The sequence below is a fragment of the Peromyscus eremicus genome, chromosome 6, assembly GCF_949786415.1.
Source record: "Peromyscus eremicus chromosome 6, PerEre_H2_v1, whole genome shotgun sequence".
In the NCBI taxonomy this organism is placed as follows: domain Eukaryota; kingdom Metazoa; phylum Chordata; class Mammalia; order Rodentia; family Cricetidae; genus Peromyscus; species Peromyscus eremicus.
The window spans coordinates 98,487,084-98,512,525 of NC_081421.1; the positions used below are offsets into that span (position 1 = coordinate 98,487,084).

At 40.3% G+C, this 25,442-nt stretch overlaps 1 protein-coding gene across 1 annotated transcript in view; it reads right to left on the reverse strand.

Moving 5' to 3' along the window:
* Ank2 (ankyrin 2) overlaps positions 1 to 20,513 on the reverse strand; it is a 218,699-nt gene extending 198,186 nt beyond the window's left edge. The window contains exon 1 of the mRNA XM_059266206.1: positions 20,154 to 20,513. Within this exon, the coding sequence (XP_059122189.1) occupies positions 20,154 to 20,288 (135 nt within the window). The 5' untranslated portion in view covers positions 20,289 to 20,513. The remainder of the gene's footprint in view (positions 1 to 20,153) is intronic.
* Between the last annotated feature and the right edge of the window lie 4,929 nt (positions 20,514 to 25,442).

The following is a 25,442-nucleotide window of genomic DNA, read 5'->3' on the forward strand; positions in this document are numbered from 1 at the left end:
CATGCATTTACACAAGGACTATCACTATATCAAGCTGCTATTTTGTATTTTTAAAAATTGCGAGCAATCAAGATAAGTACCATGCACGTTTAACTCCTTATGCAACACTTAAAAAAAGTTTGACTGAACTCAAAATGATGTATAGAGATAAGTGAAATATTATACAAGTCCTAAAATTATTATCATGGTTTTCCTATAATACTCTCTAATAGTTTCAATAGTTAAAATAACATGGAAATATGTACTTCATATATGAACACTATAAAAAAAATATAAACCTCACATTGGAATGATTTTTTTCTTCTCTCCTTTTTCTTTCTTCCTTCCTTCCTTCCTTCCTTTCTTTTTTCTTTCTTTTCTTTTTCTTCTCTCTCTCTCTCTCTCTCTCTCTCTCTCTCTCTCTCTCTCTCTCTCTCTCTCTCTCTTCTTTAGACAGTGTCTCCTTGTGTAGTTAGCCTTGGTTGGCTGTCCTGGAACTATCTAGACAAGACTGGGCCCAATATTAAAAGCATGTGTTACCATACCCAGATGGAAGGATTTTTTTTGTAAGATTTCTTTTTACTTCAAATGTAAGTGTTTGCCTATACGTATGTTTTTGTAGCACATGTGTGCCTGGTGCCCAGAGGGCAGAGAGGAGCATTAGAGCCCCTGGAACTGGATTTTCCAACAATTGTGAGTTGCCATGTGGTTGCTGGAAACTGAACACAGGTTCCATGCAAGAGCAGCAAATAGTCAGAGGTGGTGACATTCACTCGTCTTTAATCCCAGCACTCAGGAGGCAGAGGCAGGTACACTTCTGTGAGTTCGATGCTAGCCTGGTTTACATAGCAAATTCCAGGCCGGCCATGGCTACCTAGTGAAACCCCGTTGTAGGAAGAGAGGGTTAGTCTTCACCACTAAGCCATCTCTCCTGCCCCTACACTGAAAGTTAATTAACAGGTCTGTCTACATTCTATTGAAGTCGAAACAGCGCTCAGACATCAACTGAGAATCTTCAACTGATATTCTTTGGATAATAAGGAAATGTGTCTTTTTGTTTTGTTTTAGGATCTTATGTATTTTAGCTTGGCCTTAAACTTATTTATGCAGTCAAAAAACAAAGATTTTGGCCTCCATCCCAGCAGGGCTGGAATCATAGGTATGGGCCACCTCACTCAAGTTTATGTGGTTCTGAGAATAATCCCATTACTCCATGCACATTAGGCAGTCTATCAACTGAGCTATATCACCAGCCCTCGAAATTATTTCAGCACAAATCCTATACTTAATCATGTTCCTAATTTCTAACTAGCCAGGTACCTCTGCTTAGAATGTTCTATTTGCATCATCTCAACACGCATGGGATGGATGAACAAAAGTGTTCACCAAACTTTCACAAAATGTACACAAATTCAAAGGAATTCCCTTTTGGATCTTTACTAACCATAAATAGTAGGTTTTGGAAATGAATAATAATCAATTCTAACAACTTCTGGTCAGGGATAAAGAAAGAGAGTTATGCTACAACAGTTTGCTTGACAATTTAAAATATGTTGGAATGAAATGCTTTTCATTCCCTGACTAATCAGTGTGTTAAGATATTGCAGCATATTTTCCAAGAAAGACCTTAAAGTTTACCCCAATGTAATACTTAAAGATGAGGCTAAATGGACCTTAATTAAGTTTTATCTCACTTTATGTTTTTTACAACTCTCATGATATGAAAAAACAGACCCAATCAAGTGAAATATCCTTCATTGATGTTTTATCATGCTAGACGTCCTGCAGTGTTAATTCACTACTGTCCCCTTGAGACAGGCAATGCGATTTTTATCCCCATTGGTCTGATTACTCTCCAGCTTCAGAGACCATCTGCTTGAAAGCAGACATCCATCAGTCAGAAGCAGCTTGGTGGTGCTGACCGTGCCCCACACATAGCTCAGTCTAACCTAGATTGCTTTTTTCACATTGAATTATTCAAGGTTGAACCAAGCATCAAGTCTTGAAGGAAAGTCTTTCCAGTAATTTCCCTGACATTATAACCACTATTTTCAAAGAAACTGCACAGGTTTTTCCATTGTAATGCATTTCCTTAGACTGATGATTTTGTGTGGCCCCAATGAGACGGACATGGAAATATACACAGTCTGAGGTCTTTGTTTATAACACTTGGGAATCTGCCTGTAATTACCAGTGAGATTGCCTTTTCTTGAGGGTATCACTTAATTACAGCCGAACAAGCACATATCATGATATCAGGACTCAAAAAAAAAAATCCTGAACTCAAATTTTAATTTTTGACAACATTAATATCTACACTGGACTAACATAAAAACTCAAATCCATTATGTTTATAATATCATTTCTTGTTCCATAACAATATTTTATTTTCTGGGAATAATGGGCCCACAAATTGTTTATGCAATTCTTGGAGTTCCTGTTTTTTTTTTTAAGTCTTTCTAATTATTAGGTGTCTGAAATTTCAGTATGATAATTACGTTGTTTATTAGAAATCATTTATTTGTCTCTAATCCCATTCGTGGAACTGTTATTAAGTTCATTACTCCCATAAAATGTCAAGAGCCCATCTTTCTAATGTTCCTTTAATTGTTGGAAACATATTCATTTATCCCATTTTCTGAAGTATGTGGGTTTTACAGGGGAATGAACGGCTCTCAGGTGCCTTTACATATTTGCATATTACTGGCTACATGGATGCTTAATACAAACAATGAAACTTAGAAGATAAAAGCAGAATTCCAGTGCGCCAGAACTATAGTAAATTAAACATAAAAAAAAACACCTTTCCATTTGTTTCTTTACCTTAACCACATCACTGCAGTATCAAGAAATCTAATGTTAAGTTTAAAACAAAAAAGAAAATCACATATACATGTGTATCATATGGAAAGGGAATTACTCCCTAGTGTGACTAAGTTAATGTGTGTGAAATTCCTGACAGGATCCATAGTTGTACCAATCTAAACGTACGCACATTGGAAAATGGAAGTTTTCCATTTAGAAATAGAGGAATTAAGTTAGTTAAGTATTTCCAGAGCAAATGTTTAAAAATAACCAGTTACTAACAAAAAGTTATTTTGTTGATAGATGATTATTTTTGAAGCACCTACTCTGTGCCAGTTACATGTTAGAGGCTAAATGAAAAACCAAAAGGATCCATCCCTGCAATGATCATATTTTCACATACATAACAATAGGGACAGAATATGGACATCAGCAGCATATTTGATTGAAGGTTCTGAGGATGTTGGGTGAAATCATGGCTGGCACAGAACCAGCAGGTGCAGAGTCACAGGAAGGGCTCACCGTGCTGCCTCCAGAAGAGACCACAGATGACCTGCCCATACCTATTAAGAGATGCGGAAAGCTCTGATTGACAGAATAGAAATTCTCCACGTGTCTGTGTGCATGTGTACCAGTGAAACTGAAAACGGCTTCTGTGCGGGATGTTTACCACAAGTAGAACACACTGAGATGCCACAGCTGTCCTTTCCCCATGAGGCCAAGACACAACTGAGAGGCCACTTCTGCCTCACAGGGTGGAGCCTGCTGACTTTCCAAACTTAACCCTTGTGCTGTAAATTTCAATTCCACAATTTAAATTTAACTCTATGCCGTTCCTGGAAGGACGGGGTATGTAATCTTACACTCAAAGTGTAAAGGATAAAATAGGAAATTGGTTTAGAAAAGAATGTGTTTTAAAGGACAAGATGTAACACATAGCAGTTGGTGAAAAGCTTAGAAAATCAAGTATTCTAAACTCACAAAGCATTCAGCTTTACCTTTTAACGTCTGGCTTACACTACAAAGTTAATTCTGTTGGAACTCAGTAAAAATCCCCAAAGTTACTGTTGCATTTCATAAGAAGGTTGGGGGAGGGGGTACTTGTTTACAACTAGTAACAAGCAACACATTATACTTGTAGCCAAATTTGACCTAGTTGAAATATCCCATTATCATTATTGATCATTGATGAAGAACAAGATAGCAGCTCCCCTTTGCCCCAGTAATTACATTTGTAAAGGTAAAAGATACTGAGAAGTTCACGAAGAAAAGGCTGCCATCCTCCCATTTCTGGCTGGCATTGTGTAAAATGGGAAAACCCTGTGGGAAGCACATGGGGCCATACTGAAAGCCTGTGGACCGAGGCATGAGCCACTTTCATTTTCTACGTTCCCTCACCAGTGGTGTGCACTGTGCTGGTAACTGTTTCCTCACCAACACGGCCATGAAGTTACCACTGACTGTGTCAAGTAGACGCCAGCATTAGTAAGATTTATCCTGACTGGTGCCTTCTTCTTGTGGTTACGATTTTAAGCAAGAGAATTAATTACAATGTGTTTTATGTGCTGCACTTGTGTTAAGGTAACACTTGCCAAATAGCACATTGAGCAATCATGTTTAATAGTTTTACAAGACTCGTATGTGTGCAGTGTGCAGTGTGTGTGTGTGTGTGTGTGTGTGTGTGCAGATATAGAAATATAGATATCAATGCAGCTTTAGTGATTGGTTCATGTTAAGTATTTTTTCAGCAAATATCACATTCTGATAGGAGCCTGTCTTCCCTCTAGTCCACTATCTATTCATAAGATTAAAGATGCAACCTGTTTTTCGTACATGCTTAGGCTGTCCCACTAGATTCTCAGAGCCTCGGGGAATAAGCAATGTGCACTTATGCTATCTCTTGTACCTTGCATGACAACATGAGCAGCTAGCCTCACTATATGTCAAATACATTCACAATCTTATTTAATCCCCATAAGCTTCTCAAATGAGGAAGCCTGGCTTCAGTGGGATTGTGTCACTTGCCTGTGCATTTGGGGGTAGAAAAGTGGTAGAACTGAGTGAACCCAGTCTTGCTGGAGGGGCCCCCATTCATCATCACCTGCCCAGATCCCTTCAGAAGTACCGAATAGTAGTCCTCTGTTGACTGGGGGACAGGTGGCTACTACTGCCACATTCCTGGCCCAGCATTCATTCTGATCCTCTGGTGCCCAATTCCCTTTCTTGTCTTGGGGCAGAGCCAGCAGTTTGAACTGCATCCAGAATGAAAAGAAGATTTCTCTTTGGGGATGAGGCTAGCACAAGAGTTGTAAATCCTAAGGACCCAAACTGCATTATTTCAAAATGCTACTGCACATTACGCTCCACACATAAAACTAGACTATGTTACCATCACAATTGTCATTACTAACATGAAAAGAAAAAGGCCTTCCAAGCCTGCTTCTGAGGCAGCAGGATAATTTCCAGTGTGTGCACACACAGGAGTGTTTCCCTGAGTGGGACTGCTTCCAGAATCTTCCAGAACCTCTCTCAGCTGTTCTTAATTAACCACTCCACCTGCTGCTTAAAGGTTGGTCACTTTCAAGAAATGATAGTAGTAAATTTCCTTTTCTTGAAGTCTTTCCTCCAAACCGACTGAAAGTCTAAACAAAGGTGACATTAAATGAAATGGCTTGTTACAAACATAAAGAAATATTTAAAGGTATATTCTAAGAGAATATGTGTGAAATACTTTGTTTCTATGTTCTTTCACTTGTTGTTGCTTTTAATAGTATCCCATATCTCAGAAATGACAAATAATTATAAACACACACACACACACACACACACACACACACACACACACACACACACACACGGCTCATAGTAGAATATTTAAAAACTGAATTTAAAAAAATGGCTGAAGTCATAATAGTCCATTACCTAAATTCAACATTCTTTTTTTTTTTTTTTTTTTTTTTTTTTTGGTTTTTCGAGACAGGGTTTCTCCGTGCAGCTTTGCGCCTTTCCTGGAACTCACTTGGTAGCCCAGGCTGGCCACGAACTTACAGAGATCCGCCTGGCTCTGCCTCCCGAGTGCTGGGATTAAAGGCGTGCGCCACCACCGCCCGGCTAAATTCAACATTCTAAAATTCATGTGTTTTTTTTTTTTTTTGAGAATTTTCTATATATGTATTCTATATGTATGTAGAGATGTTTTCAAAAATTTGGGGTGATAATATTCTGTCTTTTACTTCAAAAAATAACTTTACCAAATAAGTATTATATCTCCTATGTAAAAGGTTTGGAACATATTCTAAATCTCACAGATAAATTTTTTTCAGATTATGTTTAGCTTTCTGCAAACATTTATAACTAACTGGTCTCTTTGACTTATATTATTTTAAACAATTTTGTGATTAAAAACTATTCATAAATTTCTGTCCCTGATTGGCTGTCAGCATCCTTAAATTCCTAAAGATGCAATAATGATATCGAGGGACTAGGGATGTGCACATCTCTGACCTGCCTTGAGCTGGTCATAGGAAAGGCAACTTCAGTCCAAGCACAAACTCATGTCTGCCTTGTCCTGCTGACATCACAGTCTTGGGATGCTGACACAGCCCTCTTATTATTGAAACCTTAGTCACGTTGTCGTTATTGTCAACTGCATCTTTGTTCTTTGACTTTGTGTTTTCTTAAAGAATTTAAAATGTCTTTTGTTTTGAACGTATTTACACAGACATGGTAAAAATTCTGTCCTTTTTTTTCATCAGATATACCTAGTTTTTTTAATATATATATAAATTACAAAATGTAAACTTCTACTTCTATGGGAGTTTATTATTTTTATATTTTACAGACCTGAAATCAGTAAAATACTTCTCTGTTTTCTTCTAGATTAATTTTTCCTCGTTTTTGTTTCTTTAACTCTTGGTTGTGTGTGTGTGTGTGTTGGGGGAGTATGACTAACATAGATGCAATTTTTCCAGTGGGTAGAATTTTCCAGTGCCCACAAGCTTACAATGTGCTGTCTACTTTCTCTCATGTCTCCCTTCTTGCACTGTTCTTTGCTTAGAGGGCCAGCACAGCAGCAGGACATGCTGAGAAGTATATTCCTAATCCTGGTTCTGTTGCCTTCCACGAACTGTGTGACCTTAAGCAAGTCACCAAGTTCCCATTATCCTCATTTGGTTTGTGTATAAAACAGATGGACTGTGAGAATTAACCTAGCTTATATATGTAAATCCTTGAGAATGTTGTTCGGGTATAGTAGAGAACCAATGAAAATATGGTTTAGAACATGACTTAAAAAGCTTTTGTGAGGAGTTCTGAAAATGTAGACTTGTTTAATGTACAGTATACAGTATACCAGAACAGAAACCAGGGATAACAAAGAATCAATAATAGGTAATTCATATGGTGTCCCACACACATTCCCACATCTCATGTTTTTATAATTCTTTTCTTTTTATTATTCTTTTACTATTTCTACCTCTAGGTCACCTTGTGATTCTGTGTAGAATAGATAAAGTCTCAATGACATATCAAGTTGTTAGACACAAAACAGATGAGCACACTAACGACTTGACTGACCATGCTCATGGCTGGGTTCTGGCACATACTTGTAATTGAATGACTAATCTGCAAAAATAAGAATGGCAATTGGCACGTACATCTGGATTACCGTGTAATTCCTTAATCATCACCAAAGCCAAGATTAGTTCTTTAATGTATGTCTGTATGCTAGATAACAAAGGGGAGAAAGGAAAGAAGGGAGGGAGGGAGGGAGGGAGGGAGGGAGGGAGGGAGGGAGGGAGGAATGCTGGGAGAAAGGGAGGGAGGGAGGGATGGTGGGAGAAAGGGAGGGAGGGAGGAAGGGATGGTGGGAGAAAGGGAGGGAGGGAGGGATGGTGGGAGAAAGGGAGGGAGGGAGGGAGGGAGGGAGGGAGGGAGGGAAGGAGGGAGGGAGGGATGCTGGGGAGAAAGGGAGGGAGGGAGGGATGGTGGGAGAAAGGGAGGGAGGAAGGGAGGGAGGAAGGGATGGTGGGAGAAAGGGAGGGAGGGAGGGAGGGATGGTGGGAGAAAGGGAGGCAGGGAGGGAGGGAGGGAGGGAGGGAGGGAGGGGAGGGAGGGAGGGAGGAAGAAAGGAGAAAGGGAGGGAGGGAAGGAGAGAAAGGATACTTAGACTTAACAGAATTCAATACTTATTATTTTGTAATGCACTGATTCAATATTTAATTTTACAAATAAATAAAATATTAAATTATACGGACAATTTAAAAATATATAGAATGGAGAATCAAATAAAGAGGAGAAGGGAAGAGTGAGGTAGGGGAGAGAATATGAAAAAAGACAGCTAACACGAAGGGCCATTTGAGGGTCATATGGAAACATACTAAAGTAGAAGCATCTTAAAATATAAACATTATGAAGGTGATCTAAATAGAATTGCCAAATAATAGAAGAGATGGTGCCCTAACTGAACATCTCTTGCCACCAAACAAAACCTTGAGTGCCAGGAATGATTTACACCTAATTAAGTTATTGGCCAAAGGAGCCTGGAAACTCCCAAACAACCTAGACTATTGCTCTCTACAAACTGATGGTGAAACTCTATTGCTGAAGATAACACCTACATAACTCACTAAACACAGAGAAGTGGAGCTGACGCCTGTATAGAACCTTTACCCATACTGACTAGTGTTCATATTACTGGAAGGTATTCTGTACACTACCAGAAGAGAAAGAGAAACACCAACCCAGCTACAAATCCTATCTACAATGGTGATGTGTATGCAAGATACATTCATGTAATAGTGACACAAAAGTTGTGGAAGTAACTAACCACTATCTGATTGGATTTAAGGCCCACTCCATGAGATGGAACCCATGCCTAACAGTACTAGGGTGAGCCAAAAACCTGAGATGAGATAGGTCAGAGACCTAGGAGAAAACCAAATACTACTGCTCTGCTAATAGGAACATAGCAATAAAATGACTCCTAATGATGTTCTGCTATACTCATAGATGAGTATATCTAACTCAGCCATCAGAGAAGCTTCCTCTTGCAATAGATGTGAACAAATACAGAGACCCACAGCTGAACAATGTGCAGAGTGAGAGATCTCTGAATACTCAGTCATAAATAGGATATCTCCATCAAATCCCTCTCCCCAAGGCTTAGGGAACTCTGCAGAAAAGGAGGCAGAAAGACTGTAAGAGTCAGTGGGGATAGAGGACACGAAGGCAACAAGGCCTTCTCGATGCAACAGGACTGGTACACAGTATGAACTCACAGAGATGATGGCAGCATGCACAGATCTTGGACAGGTTCAACCCAGATGGGGTCCCAGCACGGAGAGGGGAAGTGGACACCTGTCCTCATCCCTAACCCAGAGTTCTCCCCAACTGGTAACAACCCCCAAAGGGAAAATGAATGTTCTCCAGTGGAGTTTTATTGGGTAGACAGTCGCTCTTAAGGGCAGGCCCTACCTCCAGCAGTAGATAGCCAACACGAAGCAAACTAAATGGCAGTTTTAGGGGGTTTTGGTCTCATAATACTTTGTCTGGGCTTTTTTTTTTTTAACCCTATAGGTCATTTGTTTATACATTATGGTTTCCGATTTTATCTTTTTATGGAATTTCTGTGTGTCTCTGTGTCTGTATGTGTTTCCTGTGCTTTTTGTTTGGTTCTTTTTCTCCCCTTATTGTTTGTTTGGTCACATACAGGTCTGTTGATGTTTTTATTATTTTTTAGGTTTCCATTTGTTTTCTAATGATACAGAGGAAGAAAGAGTATGGATTTGGATGGGTAGGAAGGTAGAGTGGGGGTCTGGGAGGAATTGGGAAAAGGGAAACCTGTGGTGGTATTGTGTTCCCCAAAATATTGTGTATCCTAATAAATTTATCTGGAGTCAGAGAACAGACAGCCACTAGATACAGAGGCTAGAAAATGGTGGCACTCACACCTTTAATCCTAGCATTCCAGAGATAGAAATCCCTCTGGATCTCTGTGAGTTCAAGGCCACATTGGAAACAGCCAAGCATGGTGACACACGCCTTTAATCCCAGAAAGCCAGCCTTTAATCCCAGGGAGTGGTGGTAGAAAGCAGAAAGATATATGAGGCGTGAGGACCAGAAACTAGAAGCATTTGCCTGGTTAAGCGTTTGGCTGGTTAAGCATTCAGGCTTCTAGCAGCAGTTCAGCTGAGAGCCATTGGGATGAGGACACAAAAGCTTCCAGTCTGAGGAAACGGGACCAGCTGAGGAATTGGCAAGGTGAGATAGCTGTGGCTTGTTCTGTCTCTCTGATCATCCAGTGTTCACCTTAATAACTGGCTTCGGGTTTGATTTTATTAATAAGACTCTCTAAGATTCATGCTACAGAAACCCTATTCAGAGTAAAGTTTAAAATTATCTACTTCCAAATATGTATGTATGTATATATATATGGACTACTGGGTATTTTCTATTTCATATTATTTATAGCAAATCAAGTACAATTCACCCAGAAGATGTCTGACTCTGTACCATGAGTCCCTCTGTAGCAAACTGGGACCTAAGGTAACACACAGATAAAACTGCAGCTAACAAGTATATTCTTAGCACAATTGCCGAGCCCAGGCCAAAGAGCAGTTGAGCTTTACCCAGTCTCGGGCCACTACCTAATCAGACCACAGCCAGATGAAGCAAAAGGCTCCTCACACCAGACTCAAGTAAGGCTAATACAGACTTGTAGCTGTTTCATGAAAGGACCTCCTTTTTCTATCCATACTTCCTTCCTGCCCACTGCTGAGCCCAGTCCTGGCTCAGGGTTGATTCATCAGCTGTCTTTTGCAGGAACAAACTGCTAACTCTAATTTGTCCATGGTTTTGCTTTTAGCAGTTGATGTGCTAAGAACTTTTAATGAGGCCAGAGATAGTTGTTAATCATCTCTCATGTGCTGCTTTAGGCAGAAGTTTAGAATGCAGCCAGGATAATGGACTGGACTTCAACTATGAGAGAATAACAGACCATTCTGAACAATCTTGTTATTCAAAGTGCTCAACAGCAGAGTCAAATTCTGATTTTTAAAGCTTGGGAACACATTTTCATAACCTCTTCAGTGCTCCTGTGCCTGGACTCCTGGTGAGAGCTGACAAGGTCAAACAATAAATAAAAGGACACTCGGTAGGTACGCAGAAATGACTTGCTTTTGAGAGTGGGACTTAAACATCTTCTAAACGCTGTGGCTTCCAACTCCACAGCAACACAGAACAGAGCCTTTCTGACTGTTGAGGTGATGCACAAACCCACAGGGGTCCAGCTTGCTGGCAGAACATCCTCTGTTCCCATATGCCCCGTGTGGTCTTGGCTTCTTTAATTACCGATACAGTGTTGCCAACAAGTTGGACAGGAAAGGCCTATTAACATTCTTGTGTCCTTGTGTGCTGACAGTACACACCCAGCCTGTCTCTTCAGGAAAATCAACCCACCCCACTCTCAACACAAAGTAGTAGTTATCCTACTGGATTTCATTTATGAGCTAGTTAGAGATTGTGTTTAATCTTGTTAAACATATATTCCTGGATACCACCTGAAATTCACGTCCAGGAGGTCTCAAAAGATTCTGCTGTTCTCAAACACCCCAGGTGATCTTTCAGATATGTTATTCATAGAATACACTTTGAGAAGAGCTATCTTTAAAAGACTAACTAGACCTTTCATGCTATGTATTTATCACACCATGCCAAATATGCTTTATCAACTAAACCATCATCAACCACCAAAAATTATCATGTAACAAAGCAGAATTAGTTGAATACTATATGTGTCATTTTGTTTTGTTCTGTTTTGTTTTCTTTGATTGAAACAGGGTCTCACCATGTAACCCTAGCTGTCCTGGAACCCATTCTATAGACCATGCTGCCCTCAGTCTCACAAGTGCTGAGGATTAAAGGCATGCACTCACTACTACACTTAACCCCCATAAGCCACTTTTGAAAAGAAACAATCACACAAAATAGTTGTCTGGACAAATATGTAAAATATCCACATTACTAACAGAAAATTGTCGATCCCCTTTTATTCCTAACCAAGCTGTGGAGGATTGAACGCTTGGTCGCAGGTGGTGGTACTGTTGGGAACGTTTAAGAGGTGTGGCCTTGCTGGAGGAAGCATTCACGTGTGGGCTTTGAGAGTCTGAAGAATTTGAGCCACTCTTACTTCATGCCTTCTGCTTCATACTTGCAGTTCAAGATATGAGCTCTCAACATTGAATGCCTGCCACTTACCGCCATGATGGACCCTTATCCCTTTGGAACTGTAAAGCTAAACAAACCCTTCCTCCTATAAGTTTGCCTTGGTCACAGTATTTTATCTCAGCAGTGCTGTGGATGATTGTTTGATAAATAAAACACTGATTGGCTAGTAGCCAGCCAGGAAGTATAGGCGGGACTAACAGAGAGGAGAAAGAAAAGGACAGGATGGCAGGGAGGAGAGACACGAGCTGCCATCCAGGGAGCATCATGCAGAGACAACAGGTAAAGCCACAGAACACGTGGCAACATATAGATTAACAAAAATGGGCTTAGTATAACAGTAAGAGCTAGACAATGGTAGGCCTGAGCTAATGACTGAGCAGTTTAAATAATATAATAGTCAGTGTGTTTATTTTATATGTGGGCTCTGGGACTGGTGGGGCTTGGTGGGAATTGGCACTCAGGGAGGAGGGGGAACGCCTCACTCTGGGGTTTCACTGGTCTTGGGGCTAAACTTGCTGTGAAACTGAGACCGGATTAGCTCCTTTTCAGGAATGGAACCATGTAGGTTTTTCCTGGTTTTAAGAAGCTGTGGTACCCTGCAGCTTCAGGTACCCGCCAGCCGGGGAGGAAGCTGAGGGTGGGAGCCACCCAGGCCTTTGGAATTTGCCCCATGTGAGCGGCCGGTAGAGCATGAGACTCTTAATCTCAGGGTCGTGGGTTTGTGCCCCACGTTGGGTGCCAGATATTGGTGAAATTTTTAAGGCCACTCCACATAGTTAAAAGGGAGGTTTATTTTGTGGGGTAACTTACAAGTGAATGGATAGTTTACAGAGTCTGGGAAAGACGTGGCGCAGTCCGGCAGTGTTCTCTGGAGAACTCTGCTCAGTCTACCTCCAGGGTCCAGGGTCCAGGAACTAAGAGAGGCGGCGCATCTGGATCTCGGGTCTTCAGGGCCCTCTCTTAGCCCCACCTTGTAGGCATTACAGTTACCGAAGCCTCAATGGGGGTTGGAACTTCCAGGTTAAAGCTGGAATAACTACCCACTACACAGCCGTAAAAAAGTAATGAGTACACACACCTTTTCCTTTATAACTCAGGGGCTGTGTATAAAGGGGCCATACCTAACAACCAGGGGTTTCAAAAATGTTTCACAAATTCTCTCAGACATCACTGCCTCGCCAGGTGTCTCACTGGATGCATCTTTCTTTCTCTTAGGAGGCCAACTATCTAGCAAGGTAAGCTACTGAAACAGCAGATTAAAAGAAACAATAATACATTATTTTCACCATGGTGGAATTCTAATTTCTTGTATTTGTCCATGATAAAGTGAGATTTCCAATCTTAACATTTAAGTCTAGTGCCCTGTGTGTTTATTTAATAAAGGCAACTGTTAGAATGTGGGCCAAAAAAAAAATCTAACTTTATTTCAAATGCCCCTTTTGTAACTCGTTATTGTCAGGTAGGTAGAGTAGGAGAAGAAAGAAAATATATCAGCAACATTCATAATTCCTCAAAAACCAGTTTTGATGAATAATGTCTATTACTAACTACTCCACTTTCACTCAGCTTCGATATATAATTGACTTATTTGGGAATACCACTGCCAATATTTCATGTCAGGTAGTCATGGTGACGTTTGAGCTCATAAGAAAATAATACAGAAAGGTACAAAAAAGGCTTTCCTTTTCTTACATAAGCCCACACAAACACAATGTGAATATAAGCATTGAAAAGTCAAACCCCTAAGATTTTTATAATCAAATGTGATATAAAATGGCATAAATTTCAAAGGCACTCTTAAGTGAAAATAAAGGAATTACAAAACAGGTGTAAGTTTCCTGTGGCATAATAAATTTAACGAAGGCATTAAGTCAGGAACTGGAAATGAGTAAGAATCACAGCAGATGTCTGCCTGGGAAGGAAGCAAACGCTCAAAAAATAAGAGAGCTTTCTCTCCGTGAATTCTCAGCTCTATCCCAGACGTGCGACCTTGAAAAGACACTATGTGTATTATGTGTATAGTTGAGTTCATCTTATGAAATACAGCAGAAGAAACGGTGCTTTAAAACCAACACACAGTTCAAATAAACACAGATGTTTGGTTTGGATGTATTCACTGTATGAAAGATATAGAGGAATGTGCCAGATACTGAGTTAGATATCACTGTTTATATTAAATCATTCCTCTTATAATAATACAATCATTTAACACATGTCTGGAAAATGCAACTATTGATCTTTGTATATAGTTTGTCGCATGGATGAATAACTGCTCAGGAAAAGATCTATTCTTTTACAAAATAATATGTAAATTACAGAAAAGTTCATTCACCTTTTGAACAGAAGTTGATGACAGGAACTTCTTAGTCCTTTAAATATTTTTTTAAATACCATTTTACCACCTATGCTAGATTTGAGGACATGCTACCTGCATCCAGAAAATGTTCACAATGATATTTGCTTCTTTGGGTGACTTCCTAGTTAATCCACTTATCTTTTCCACAAAAGTTCACTAAGCACATATTAGGTAGGTGGTAGGCACTTTGTTGGGCATGTCAAAGAGAAAACAGTTCATGATATGAACACAACCTAACCAAATCTCCAAAAACGCCTTTGGTCTGTGGTCTCCATCTAGTACACAGTCTATATTTTAAATCTTGACTTATATATCTCTTAATAATCCAATCCTATGCTTTTTATCCAAATTTCATTTTTTTCTGTGCCTGACCAGCAGATGTTATAGCTGGAGAGAGGGTACAGAGTATTTCTAGATCACTCTAATGTCACACCACTGACTCCAAGATTAACTGAATAATCTTCACAAGAGTTAAGTAAACTTGATATTTTTTGCAGCTCTTATGGAAACTGAGTTACCAATCTCAGATGCTCCATGACACCCTGAAATATACCAATGAAACTTCTACTTCATCCATCTTAGGACATTCCTTCAGACCAGTCCCTGGCTCATTCATGCTTACTGTAATTTCTTCCACATAGCAATCCAAATCCTACTTTCCAGCAGCTTCCAAGACCTACCTACTTCAAGTTCCACCTTCTCCATTAGCAGACGTGACATTCTGATTATTAAAAGGTAACTCCATCTAGGCACCTGCCAATCACAGTGGATGCTGACTGCAGGGCTGGGGCTGATGGCCCTTGAAATCCAGGTGTCCTCCTGCATGCTTATTTGAAGGATGTAGGAAGGCTGGGGAGGCTGGGATTGGATCCTGGGGACAAGAGTCTGGTTGGCATCAGCTGAAGGTCTAGGTTGACAGACTCTAGCAGCAGCTATCTAGTTAGCTCATTTGCATGGAAGCTCTTCTGTTACACAAATTTCTGCTGAATGTCCCTGTCCATGAGTCATCTAGGACACCAGGCCCACAGTGGTCCTTCTCTTTATCAACATCCAATGAGGACCTATTTCATCCCTCCTGATACCACTTAATTTTGTCTTATACTCTGATTTTTGGTGTCCAAGTCCTACTTCTAAAACTAGACAATGTCTGATCTCTATCATTAAATAAAGTATCCCAAAGGTACATGACCATGCTCTGTATCATTTATTATTCTTTGAAATGCTTTAATGTAATGGTTTTCACTATATCCTTAGTTCTTATTAGAGTTACTATCTAACTACATAAATAACTTTTCTTATCGTTTAAATAATTTTAAGTTGGCTGTTTTATTCCTTTAGTATAAAAAAAACCTGAAAAGTTTAACTCTCTTGACATACTGATAGGATTCACAATATTCTCTCTCTCCCTCTCTCTCTCTCTCTCTCTCTCTCTCTCTCTCTCTCTCTCTCTCTCTCTCTCTTTCCCTTTCTCCCTTCTTCCTTCCCCCTCTCACACATATACACAAACATATATATAAACACACACAAAGACCCCCCCTCACTTTGGTAAATACTACTTATCTTGTGTCTAGTTGCTTAAGCCAACAAAAAGCCTACATAAACTAACACAAAGTTTCAATAGAAACAAAATACATTTTGAGTCTGATCACTTCTCACTTCCCCAGCTTATACACTAACCCAGCCCTCCATTATTAAATTTCTCACTGCTTCCTCTCTTGCTGGGGGGTGTATGATGGGAAGAGGAAGAAGGGAGGGAGAGAGAGGGAAAGATCCTTTCAATCTAAGTAAACTCCTACCATTTGTTCAAGACATCCCAGTATACTTTGAATAAATCCCATTATCAAGGTAGCCTCTATGTTTAAAAGAATACAATAAACTTCTGCCAAAGCTGGTCACTGATTCCCTCTCGTAATTCATCTTTATCCCCCTGAGTTCACTGTGCTTCAGTGACACCAGCTATTCTCTCTCTCTCTCTCTCTCTCTCTCTCTCTCTCTCTCTCTCTCTCTCTCTCTCTCTCTCTCTCTCTCTGTCTGTCTTTCACTCTCTCTCTCTCTTGCCTGACCATAATGGCTCATTCACTCTCAGTGAGGCAGTGTGCTTGTGTCTTCCTGCTTGGTTAGAATTTGCTCCCCATACTGCAGGATTCCGTTTTGTAGTTTCTTGGCCTGCCCTAGAACTCTATCTCCTGCAGGAAAGAGTCACTGTTGACTTAGCTTTTGCATCAGCCTAATAAAAGAATGTTGACTTGTTTTTGTAATATCACAGGGCTCACTGCTCACAGTCCAAGGCAAGAAGCAGACGTACAGAATAATGAAAAGAGTAAAATAAAAAGCTGAAATGTTTCTACTATAATTGGGGCAAAGTATGAAAATAAATGAAGCAAGAAAATGAAAATCTCTGAAAGGGAACTCACAAAAAGTGAAGATGATGATTCCAAACTCAACCAGGTTGGATAATCTAAGCAACATTTGTGCTGAAGTGCCACATTAATGGTTTGTTCTTAGGATGGATTTAAAAATCAATTTGATATAATAAGGTATAATCAAAAAGTGATAATAATGTGAAAAAATAGAGTACATGTAGACCAATATGCAAATTTATAAATGGTAACAATGAGAATATAAGCCAAAGCAAAGACAGTGTTCTCTGAAGGTGTTCTAGATGGGCCCTTAGCAGATCATGTCAAATCCCATGAAGCCCACATGGATGCTGCAAGGCCTTCAAGTGATGCCTCAGACAGAAACATCCTGGGTAGGGGACTTGCTACATCTCTCACAATTGAGATTAAAAGATGCAAAGGCCATCTAAAAAGTGGAACTAGAGATGTATCTGAGAAGTGATGCACTTTCCCTTTCTGTAATAAACATGAAATTAACATGACACAAAAATGATATGAAGAATTAAAAATTCCTACAGGACCTCCTCTGTATAAAATCTATAAGCAGTTGTTTTTTTGTTTTTTTGGTTTTTTTTTTCTCCACTCTCTCCTGCCATGAATGTTTTCTTTTAGGAGCTAACAAGACAATGACGAAAATAGCAGATCTTTGAGCTCTTTGTGGACTAATGTAAGCAGCACCACATAGCTGAAGAAACCCCTGACACAATCTAAGGAAGGTGGGGACACTGTCATTAGGAAGGCAGCCATGTTCTCAGGAGATCTGGAGTGACACTTTCACAGGTGGACATTCCCTTGGGCCTTTGCAGGATGAGCAGCTGTGTGGCTCTGCACCCTGTCATGTGGAGTTATTCAAATGTGGTGCATCTGAATAACGGGTCAGCCTGCCTCCTTTCTCACTGCAAACACCTCCCTGTAATAGAGTCCTAAATGGTGTTGGCAAAGTGAAAAAAGGCATTGCAAACAAATTTTGGTACATTTTCCCAAGTAGCTTTTAAAATAACTGCTACCATTTTTGTACCCAGAATGCTGATGAGTCAGCACAATTTTCCAAAATTGAAGACCATTAGGTTATACATCTTTGTTAAAATAATAGATATATAATAACTTTTCATTTTCCTTTATAAACTAATAGTAACTGAAATCATTAATTAGTGATTAAATCATTTAGCAACTAAAACTTTCATAATAGAAAGACTTTGTAACTATGTGAATATAGCTAAGTTCATTTGTGTATCTGTCACTATGGCTACCAATGCAGAGAGGAATAGCTACAATGAAGACCCTGTGCCGTAGGACTAGAGAATTTACTCACTGGACTGTTCCAGAGAGAGTCTGATCAACTGTACCACAGACTTAAGCTTCAATGTATGAAGACCTTCTAACAAAAATATACTGCTTCCCAAATACAGTAATTTACAATTATTTTATATATGTTCATGTTTAATTACACAGGCATCTGGAAATTATTCTGCTCTGACTCACTTCTTCTTCCTTAAAGCCTATCTATGAAATCTTACATGCAAATGGATAATAATAGTATTGAAGAAGAATGTCTTGCTTTTCACTATCTCCAATATTGGAGGGAGGGTGAGGTCAGCCTGCCTCAGTTTCCTGAGTTTGGGGATCACAGCTATGTACTAACACACTCAGGAAAAAACACAACACTCTGGAATACCATTTTTGATGACTTTTTGGACTCCGAAGCTCTGAATGAATTTCTCATTCTAGCCCTGGGGCTTCAAGGTCACCTTGTCACTTCCTCTTTACCTCAAAGAATATATCAGCTCCATAGAAACTCAGGAAGTCATCCCTTCTGTGTCCTCCACATTTAAAAGGTTACCTTGGTTTCACTCTTGCACTTAATTCTTAAGGTGCATCCCACTTCCTTCTGTGCATTATTTTACCTGAGACATTTTTCCCAGGGCTGTTATGGAACCCAGAGCCTAACATGTGCTAGGTAAGTGCCCTATCACTGAATTACATCTCCAGCCCTTATGGATAAATAAATGGCTTATACATGTATAACTTAAAGCCATCAATATAATTATTAACTAATATTTTTGAATGTCCTAAATTCCGGACAATTTTTTAAAACCTCATGAACATACAAACAGTTTTTAAATAAGGTAATTAATTCTCACACAATCTATTTGTTAGCCTGCAATGGGCAGGCATGTGGCTGCTTCTTGCCCACCATGTTTTGCCCCCTACCTCTGATTCATTAGAAGAGATCACTGTGAGATCCTCGAGGATCTCTGTGTGGATGTGGCTAATTTAAACTCTGACCCCAAAAGAGCAACGCCCTGCTCCTGGCTCCACCTCACTGAGCAAACCTCAGGCCACTCTTCTCCTTGGAGAAGTGGTTTGCTTCCCAAACGTTTCACTTCCTGCAGCCTGGGTAACTCCGGGCTTGGAAGGACTGCCTCCTCTCACTCCAGGGCTTTCTGCTCTCCTCTGCCAGATACAGCATTGCTCTGCAGATTGTTTTCATTGACAGGCTCTAAGTCCGGCTCCAATGTCACTACAATCAGACAGTTCCAAAGGTCCAGGTGAGAGGAACAGCCAAAGAGAACAGGCACACCTCACAACCTGTGGTCACTCCTGGAAACAAGAGCAAGCCCAGGAAGGCAAAGCCCTCGATGTCTGTCCCTTACAAATACTCCTTGTGCCAGTTCACTATGAAATTCTGGTCAACTTCTGACTCTTCCCATACATATGAAAACCTGGGTCAACACTTACCTTTAAGTCACATTAAATCTTTGCATATGTTAAAGAACCATTAAAATCTACAGGCCAACTTAAAATATCTGTCTTCTCAGCATTTAAGCCTTTTCACTAAGTAGTATGATCATAACTGGACCTATATCTAAAGGCCTCACTGAAATTACTCACTAATGACATGAACAATGCCTTTATTGCTAGAGCTGGGATTCTGAGTTAGCAGAGGCTTACAAAATGCCCTCTGGCCTGATGAAAGAATGAAATGTACAATATATAAATAGGGAAAAGAATTTGGCAGCCTGAACATGAGTCTCTACAATACTACTGAAACTCACTCTATAATGGTGTATGTGTGCAAGCACACGCGCACACACGCATGCACGCATGTTCAGCCTTGCCAAAACTCCAAGCTAAAAAGACAGTGCAATGCTCCTGCTCACGAGTCAGTTTGTAACTATAGAGAAGCAAGAAGAGATAAACACACTGCATTCAATAGCGTTCAGACCACACAGCAGCAGGCCACTGAATCCCAGACAGTCACGTGGTGAAATCCCATTGATTTCATGTCAGCTTCCTTCCAGGAAGTGGAGAGATTTGACCAACGAGCACCACTGTTGATTCTTAGACCCATATCCTCCCATCTTCCCCATCTACGGCCTAACACTTACCCGGAAGACAGGTTCTTTGACATGGTCACTGTTACAGCCATAGTAGTCTGGAGTCGTATCCAGTTCCAGCATGTTCCCCTGTGCTCTGACGCTCTTGTTCGCATGGCAAGACTGGCAGAGAGCGGCATTCCCCATCTCAGCTCTACAGCTGTGATCAGTGGGCCTGCCCTGGCCTGGTGCACGCTGGCCTGGGCTCCCAGGTACCCACTAGCAGGGACAATCCATTACCCTGAACTCCTCTGCTCAGTTCTCCGACATAGCCCTCACCAGGTCTCCCCACCTGCTGCCCGGTTTGCTGGTGTCGGAGAGAACTCAAAACCCCAGCAACTGTAGCCTGCATTCAGTGACCATGTCCAGTTCAGGGACTGCCAGTCTATTTTTACACCTACCAGGCCAGCTATGCATGTCAATGGAGTGAGGGGGGTGAAGCCGACAGGGAGGAGGGGAGGGGGCGGTGCTGTTTTGTTTTTCACCATGCAAGCAGCCTGCCTCACACATGGGCTGAAGGTCCTGCTGTGTGAAATGTCTCTCCATATGAGAAGTTTTGCATTCCTTAATAAATTCCTGGTAATCCTTTGATTTTTTTTTTCCCTCTGCAGTCTCAGACTCACAGAAAATACAAACTCTCTTAATAACTTTGCTCCGTTGACATAACAGACAACTATTATTTTGCGATTGCTTGAGCCAAGCAGCATCCAAAGTGGCTGAGGTCCCCTCCCTTTCAATGCCAATCACAGGAAAGTATTAGCTAGCCCTTTAAAATATTCATCAGAAACATATCAGCCAAAATGGTTCATTTGAACGTCGTGTGGAAGTTTTAATTTTTATAAATTATGCACAACTTGTTATTACCCAATAGTGTCTGCATAAGAGCAAACACTTTGATTCATTTGTAATTCTCGTTAATCTTTAATATTTGAAAATATGTTCACAAACTGCATAAGAAAATGTTCAACATGGCTTTCACCATGGTACAATCTTAGAAATCACATTGTAGGTTTTTGAAATATTTATTTTGTTTCTCACTAAGATAAATACTGTAAATATTTAGGAGGATTTAGGAGGCCAACTATGATAGAATATGAGGGCTTGTTATTGATTACCATGGAATGAATACCACTGACTCCATTAGGATTCCCGTAAGTAATGATCTGAATGAGGCCTCCCCTTTCTTGTTTGTTATCTGGTAAGTCTGTGCATATGTGTGCGTAAAAATCATCTTCTTCAAGTAGTTGTAAGCTATGGCAACTGAGGATTATTGTTTTGTATAGGACCTTAAGCCACCTTATTCCAGAGACCATGGTGCTAAAGTATATTACGTATTATAAAGATCTAACCGCTATACTCCAGTTACTTGGAGGCATTACTATTCAATGAAATTTCCTTACTTTTCAACTATAAGAGAAGGTATCTTTTAAAACCAGATTGTTTTTAACTGTTGACTGATGCAAAAATACTATAACAATCTGTGGGTCGCATGCTCCACTACATTAAAGGGGAGCAGACTCTAAACACTATCAATGCTAGAGCATTATGAGAACGGATACCTGAAGACAATACCTTGGTTTCAGTAACAAGGTTAGACTGAGGGCTGAGCTGTGGCAGACAAAGGCTTTCGCGTTGGTTGGATAATTTTATACAGTTAAAATGGCTGACTCATTACAACACTGATTTCTCACCAAATGTTCCACATACTTGAGGCACGGGCTACAGGAATCATGCAAGCTATGATGTTTAATTATGTGTTTCAATTCTCTTCTCCAAAGATGTATCTTCAATTTTTCTTTTTCTCTAAGGTTCTCAGAGCCTGGGGAAGATCCACAGTCAGCCCACAAAGGCTTACAAGGGCTACTTCTTAAATATGTATGAGCAATTCCAAATACACGCCAAGATTTTTCTGGCTGCTAAAAGAGATGTACTCCCCCACACTTTATAATTAATTTAACATTTTTGAAATATAAAAATTCAACATTTGACCTAATGTTTAACACAGAATTATGCAACTTACAGGGCTGGAAGGAAATTCTACAAACCATCTCTAGGTTCCCTATGATGTTCTGAAGCTGAGATCTGGAAGTGTACTTCTATAAATAAATGGGACATTCAGCCACTCCAGAGAAGGGCATCGTTCTGAGTTTCTGCGTGAACGGTTGTGCTGTGCTTTGCCAGCATGAGTTATTCCCTGGTATTTCTCTGTCTCATCGATGCTGCCCAATCCACCTCCAAGCAGCATGCCCTCTCCTCCACCAACCCATGTTCACTACGCCTTCCTTCCTCCTCAGCTTACAGTTCCCATTTGCCTGAACTTCCATGGTACACCTCTGCACCTGTTTGCTTACCATTTGCTCTAACATCTTCTTGAATATGGCTGGAACCGCTATCAGCTTTGACTCCTTTTCCTATAGGCCTGTTCTCTCTCACTGACCTCTTCCGACCTAACGAAACACATGAATGCTAAGTGTGAAGCAAAGAAAACAGCACAGCCTCATCATATCTATATTTAACTAAGCTATACTGGCCTCAATTTCTCTTTTCCGTGTATCAACAGTAACAGACTGAATAATTTTAAGCTTGACAAAATTTTCAGTTCATTTCCTGACTTAACAATAAACACCCCTTTTAGTATTTGAAAAACTATTAACACTGTATGGGGTAAATTTTACTAGAAAAGAAAATGTTGTACATTGTTGAGTTTTCAAAAGGCAGGCGGACACATAGTAAAGGAATTTTAAAGTAGCATGTTGCCAACTCTCAGAAGATACTTTCCCACAGAAACCTTTTTTTTTTTCCTTCAACAGAGAAACTTTCTGCTCATTGAGTATCTACAGTCCTATCAGTAGGGTCACCCCCAAAGACAACATATGCTAGTCCCCAAATCCCACTGATGAATAAGAACGGGCAGAGAGCTGGGCGGTGGTGACGCACGCCTTTAATCCCAGCACTCGGGAGGCAGAGTCAGGCGGATCTCTGTGAGTTCGAGGTCAGCCTGGACTACCAAGTGAGTCCCAGGAAAGGCGCAAAGCTACACAGAGAAACCCTGTCTCGAAAAACCAAAAAAAAAAAAAAAAAAAAAAAAAAGAATGGGCAGAGGAGAGGTCAATAGAAACCCTGATGTTCTTGTCATGGCTGAAATTCCCCGGTTCTACTGACCAGGTTTAAATGATCAACCGAGAGGTTCTCAATGCCTCCAGTACTTTCTAAATGACAATGAAAGTGTGAAGGGTCTGCAGGAAAGTTAAAACTTTTAAGAAATTAAAAGAGCTCTCATTCTATGGTTTGGTAGCTAATGGCTAAGAGCCAGGAGAGTGTGTCTCCAAAGTGTCAGGGATATAATAATCTACAGAGGCAACATTTTGTCAAGTTGAAGACAAGGTTAACCAATGCAGCACCATGTCTTAAACTGTTAGACTGTTTCCATCTCTCAGGACATCTGACAAAGGATGTGCTTACTGCCGGGGCCGAACAATGCCACCACTGTTCCTTAAAAATGCTTCAAAGTCATTAGGGCAAATTACTCAGAAAGCAAACATTTGCATGTTTGACCACGCTTGGAGAAGGATACATGAGCTTGATACATGGTTTTGAAGGTGAAATTCAAATCCTTCATGACATGACATCTGCAGTCTCTTCTCGAGTTTTCGGGCACTTTACAGTTATTATTTCAACTGTATTGGTCTTTTGATCCATTACAAGAAGAAAACAACTACAGGCTGAGAACAAAGGCTGGCTTCTTCGCTGAAAAAGTCTTTGCTCAAGTCCCTAAAACAGCAAATCTGAAAAACAGCCACTGCTGTTTTCAATTTTACCTTTTCAGTAAGGGGGTCACAGTTACAAAAATCATCAGGAAAGTCACGCGTTGGAGAAAAAATCATTGCCTCGGTTGTATCACTTGACTTAAAGACTTCTGCAGGGGAGTTTTGAAAAACTCTTGGCAGGCATTACTCATTGAAGTCTTGGTTCGACCACTAGCTGACCTGTGTGAATTTGTAAACCATTATCAAATCTGCGCTTCAATTTTCTGCTTTGGGAAGCACATGGCTCCAACTAGATGCTAGCTCCCTCTAAGCTCCTGAGGTTTTTGTCTTCTAGGGCACAAAACCTGTAACCCTGAACCACTGTTTAACACGCAGTGGGAGCTGAAGCTGACCATCTTCTATTTAGACTATTTCATGGGTGGGGACATCAGGTGCCATTTCTATGAGCTCCCTTTAGTCACTCTGCTTTCCCTGGAGAACTGAAGAGTAGAACAGGACCATGGTGGAAGAGGAAGGAATCTTTCCGGGGACCCAGGAGGCTCCTCTCAAAGAGAGTACCCTCTCTTCCTGCCTTACTTGAACATTAGCCAGACTGATAATTTGGCTATAGCTCTCAGAGTCCACCGCTGTAAAATAAATGGTTATACTGGCCTGGAGGTAGACTTCCTCTTCCAGATTGACCACAAGACATTACAGGACCCGGTAATCCAGGTCTCCAAAACCTGGTTAGGCTAAGAGGGGCTTTGGTGTCCCTCAAATGTTTTGATTGACTTGTTCATAAAGTGGGAGTACTATCACATTAAAAATATTTCTTTTTTAATTACCACACGTCTGTTTAGGAGCAAAGTAGAAAGAAAGTGTCTCTCAGAATTATGGAAGTTATTTTTTTCTTTCTTGCTGCTGGAGAGATAGCTCAGCAGTTAAAACCAAATCCTGCTCTTTCAGAAGATATGACCATAGTACACACACATGGACACACATGATTGCAAAGCACTCATACACATGAAGTATGTAAATCTTTCTTTAAAATATAAACCTTTTTAAAAATCTGCTTAGATTACAATCTTCCCCTTATCATTTTTGGTTATACTTTGAAGCTGTTTTCCTCAAATGTATCCATCTGATTAAACTAATATTTTGTTATTTCACTGCATGCAAATTCTCCCAAACACTATCACATGAAACCAAGGACAAGTTAATCCAACTTTCTGAATCACTGAACTATGGAAATAAGCTGGTACATTCTGTGCAGGAGCCCAGTTAGTATGCTGTTTTCTTCTACGTTTCAGCTCATTTGATATAATTTATTTGGCTAAAAATGAAACATAATGATTTTTGTCAGCCGCATCTGTTATGTAAATTGATCGATACGGAAAAGAGCATAATGTTTGGATTTCCATTGGATTCTCTGTAGCAGTGGGCAGCTCCATTTTCTCATTGAGGTCAGTACAAATGACTTCTGTTTGCGCTTAACACACATTAACCAGAATGAGTATCACCAAGCTATTCCCGGGCCTACAAACATCAATTTGCC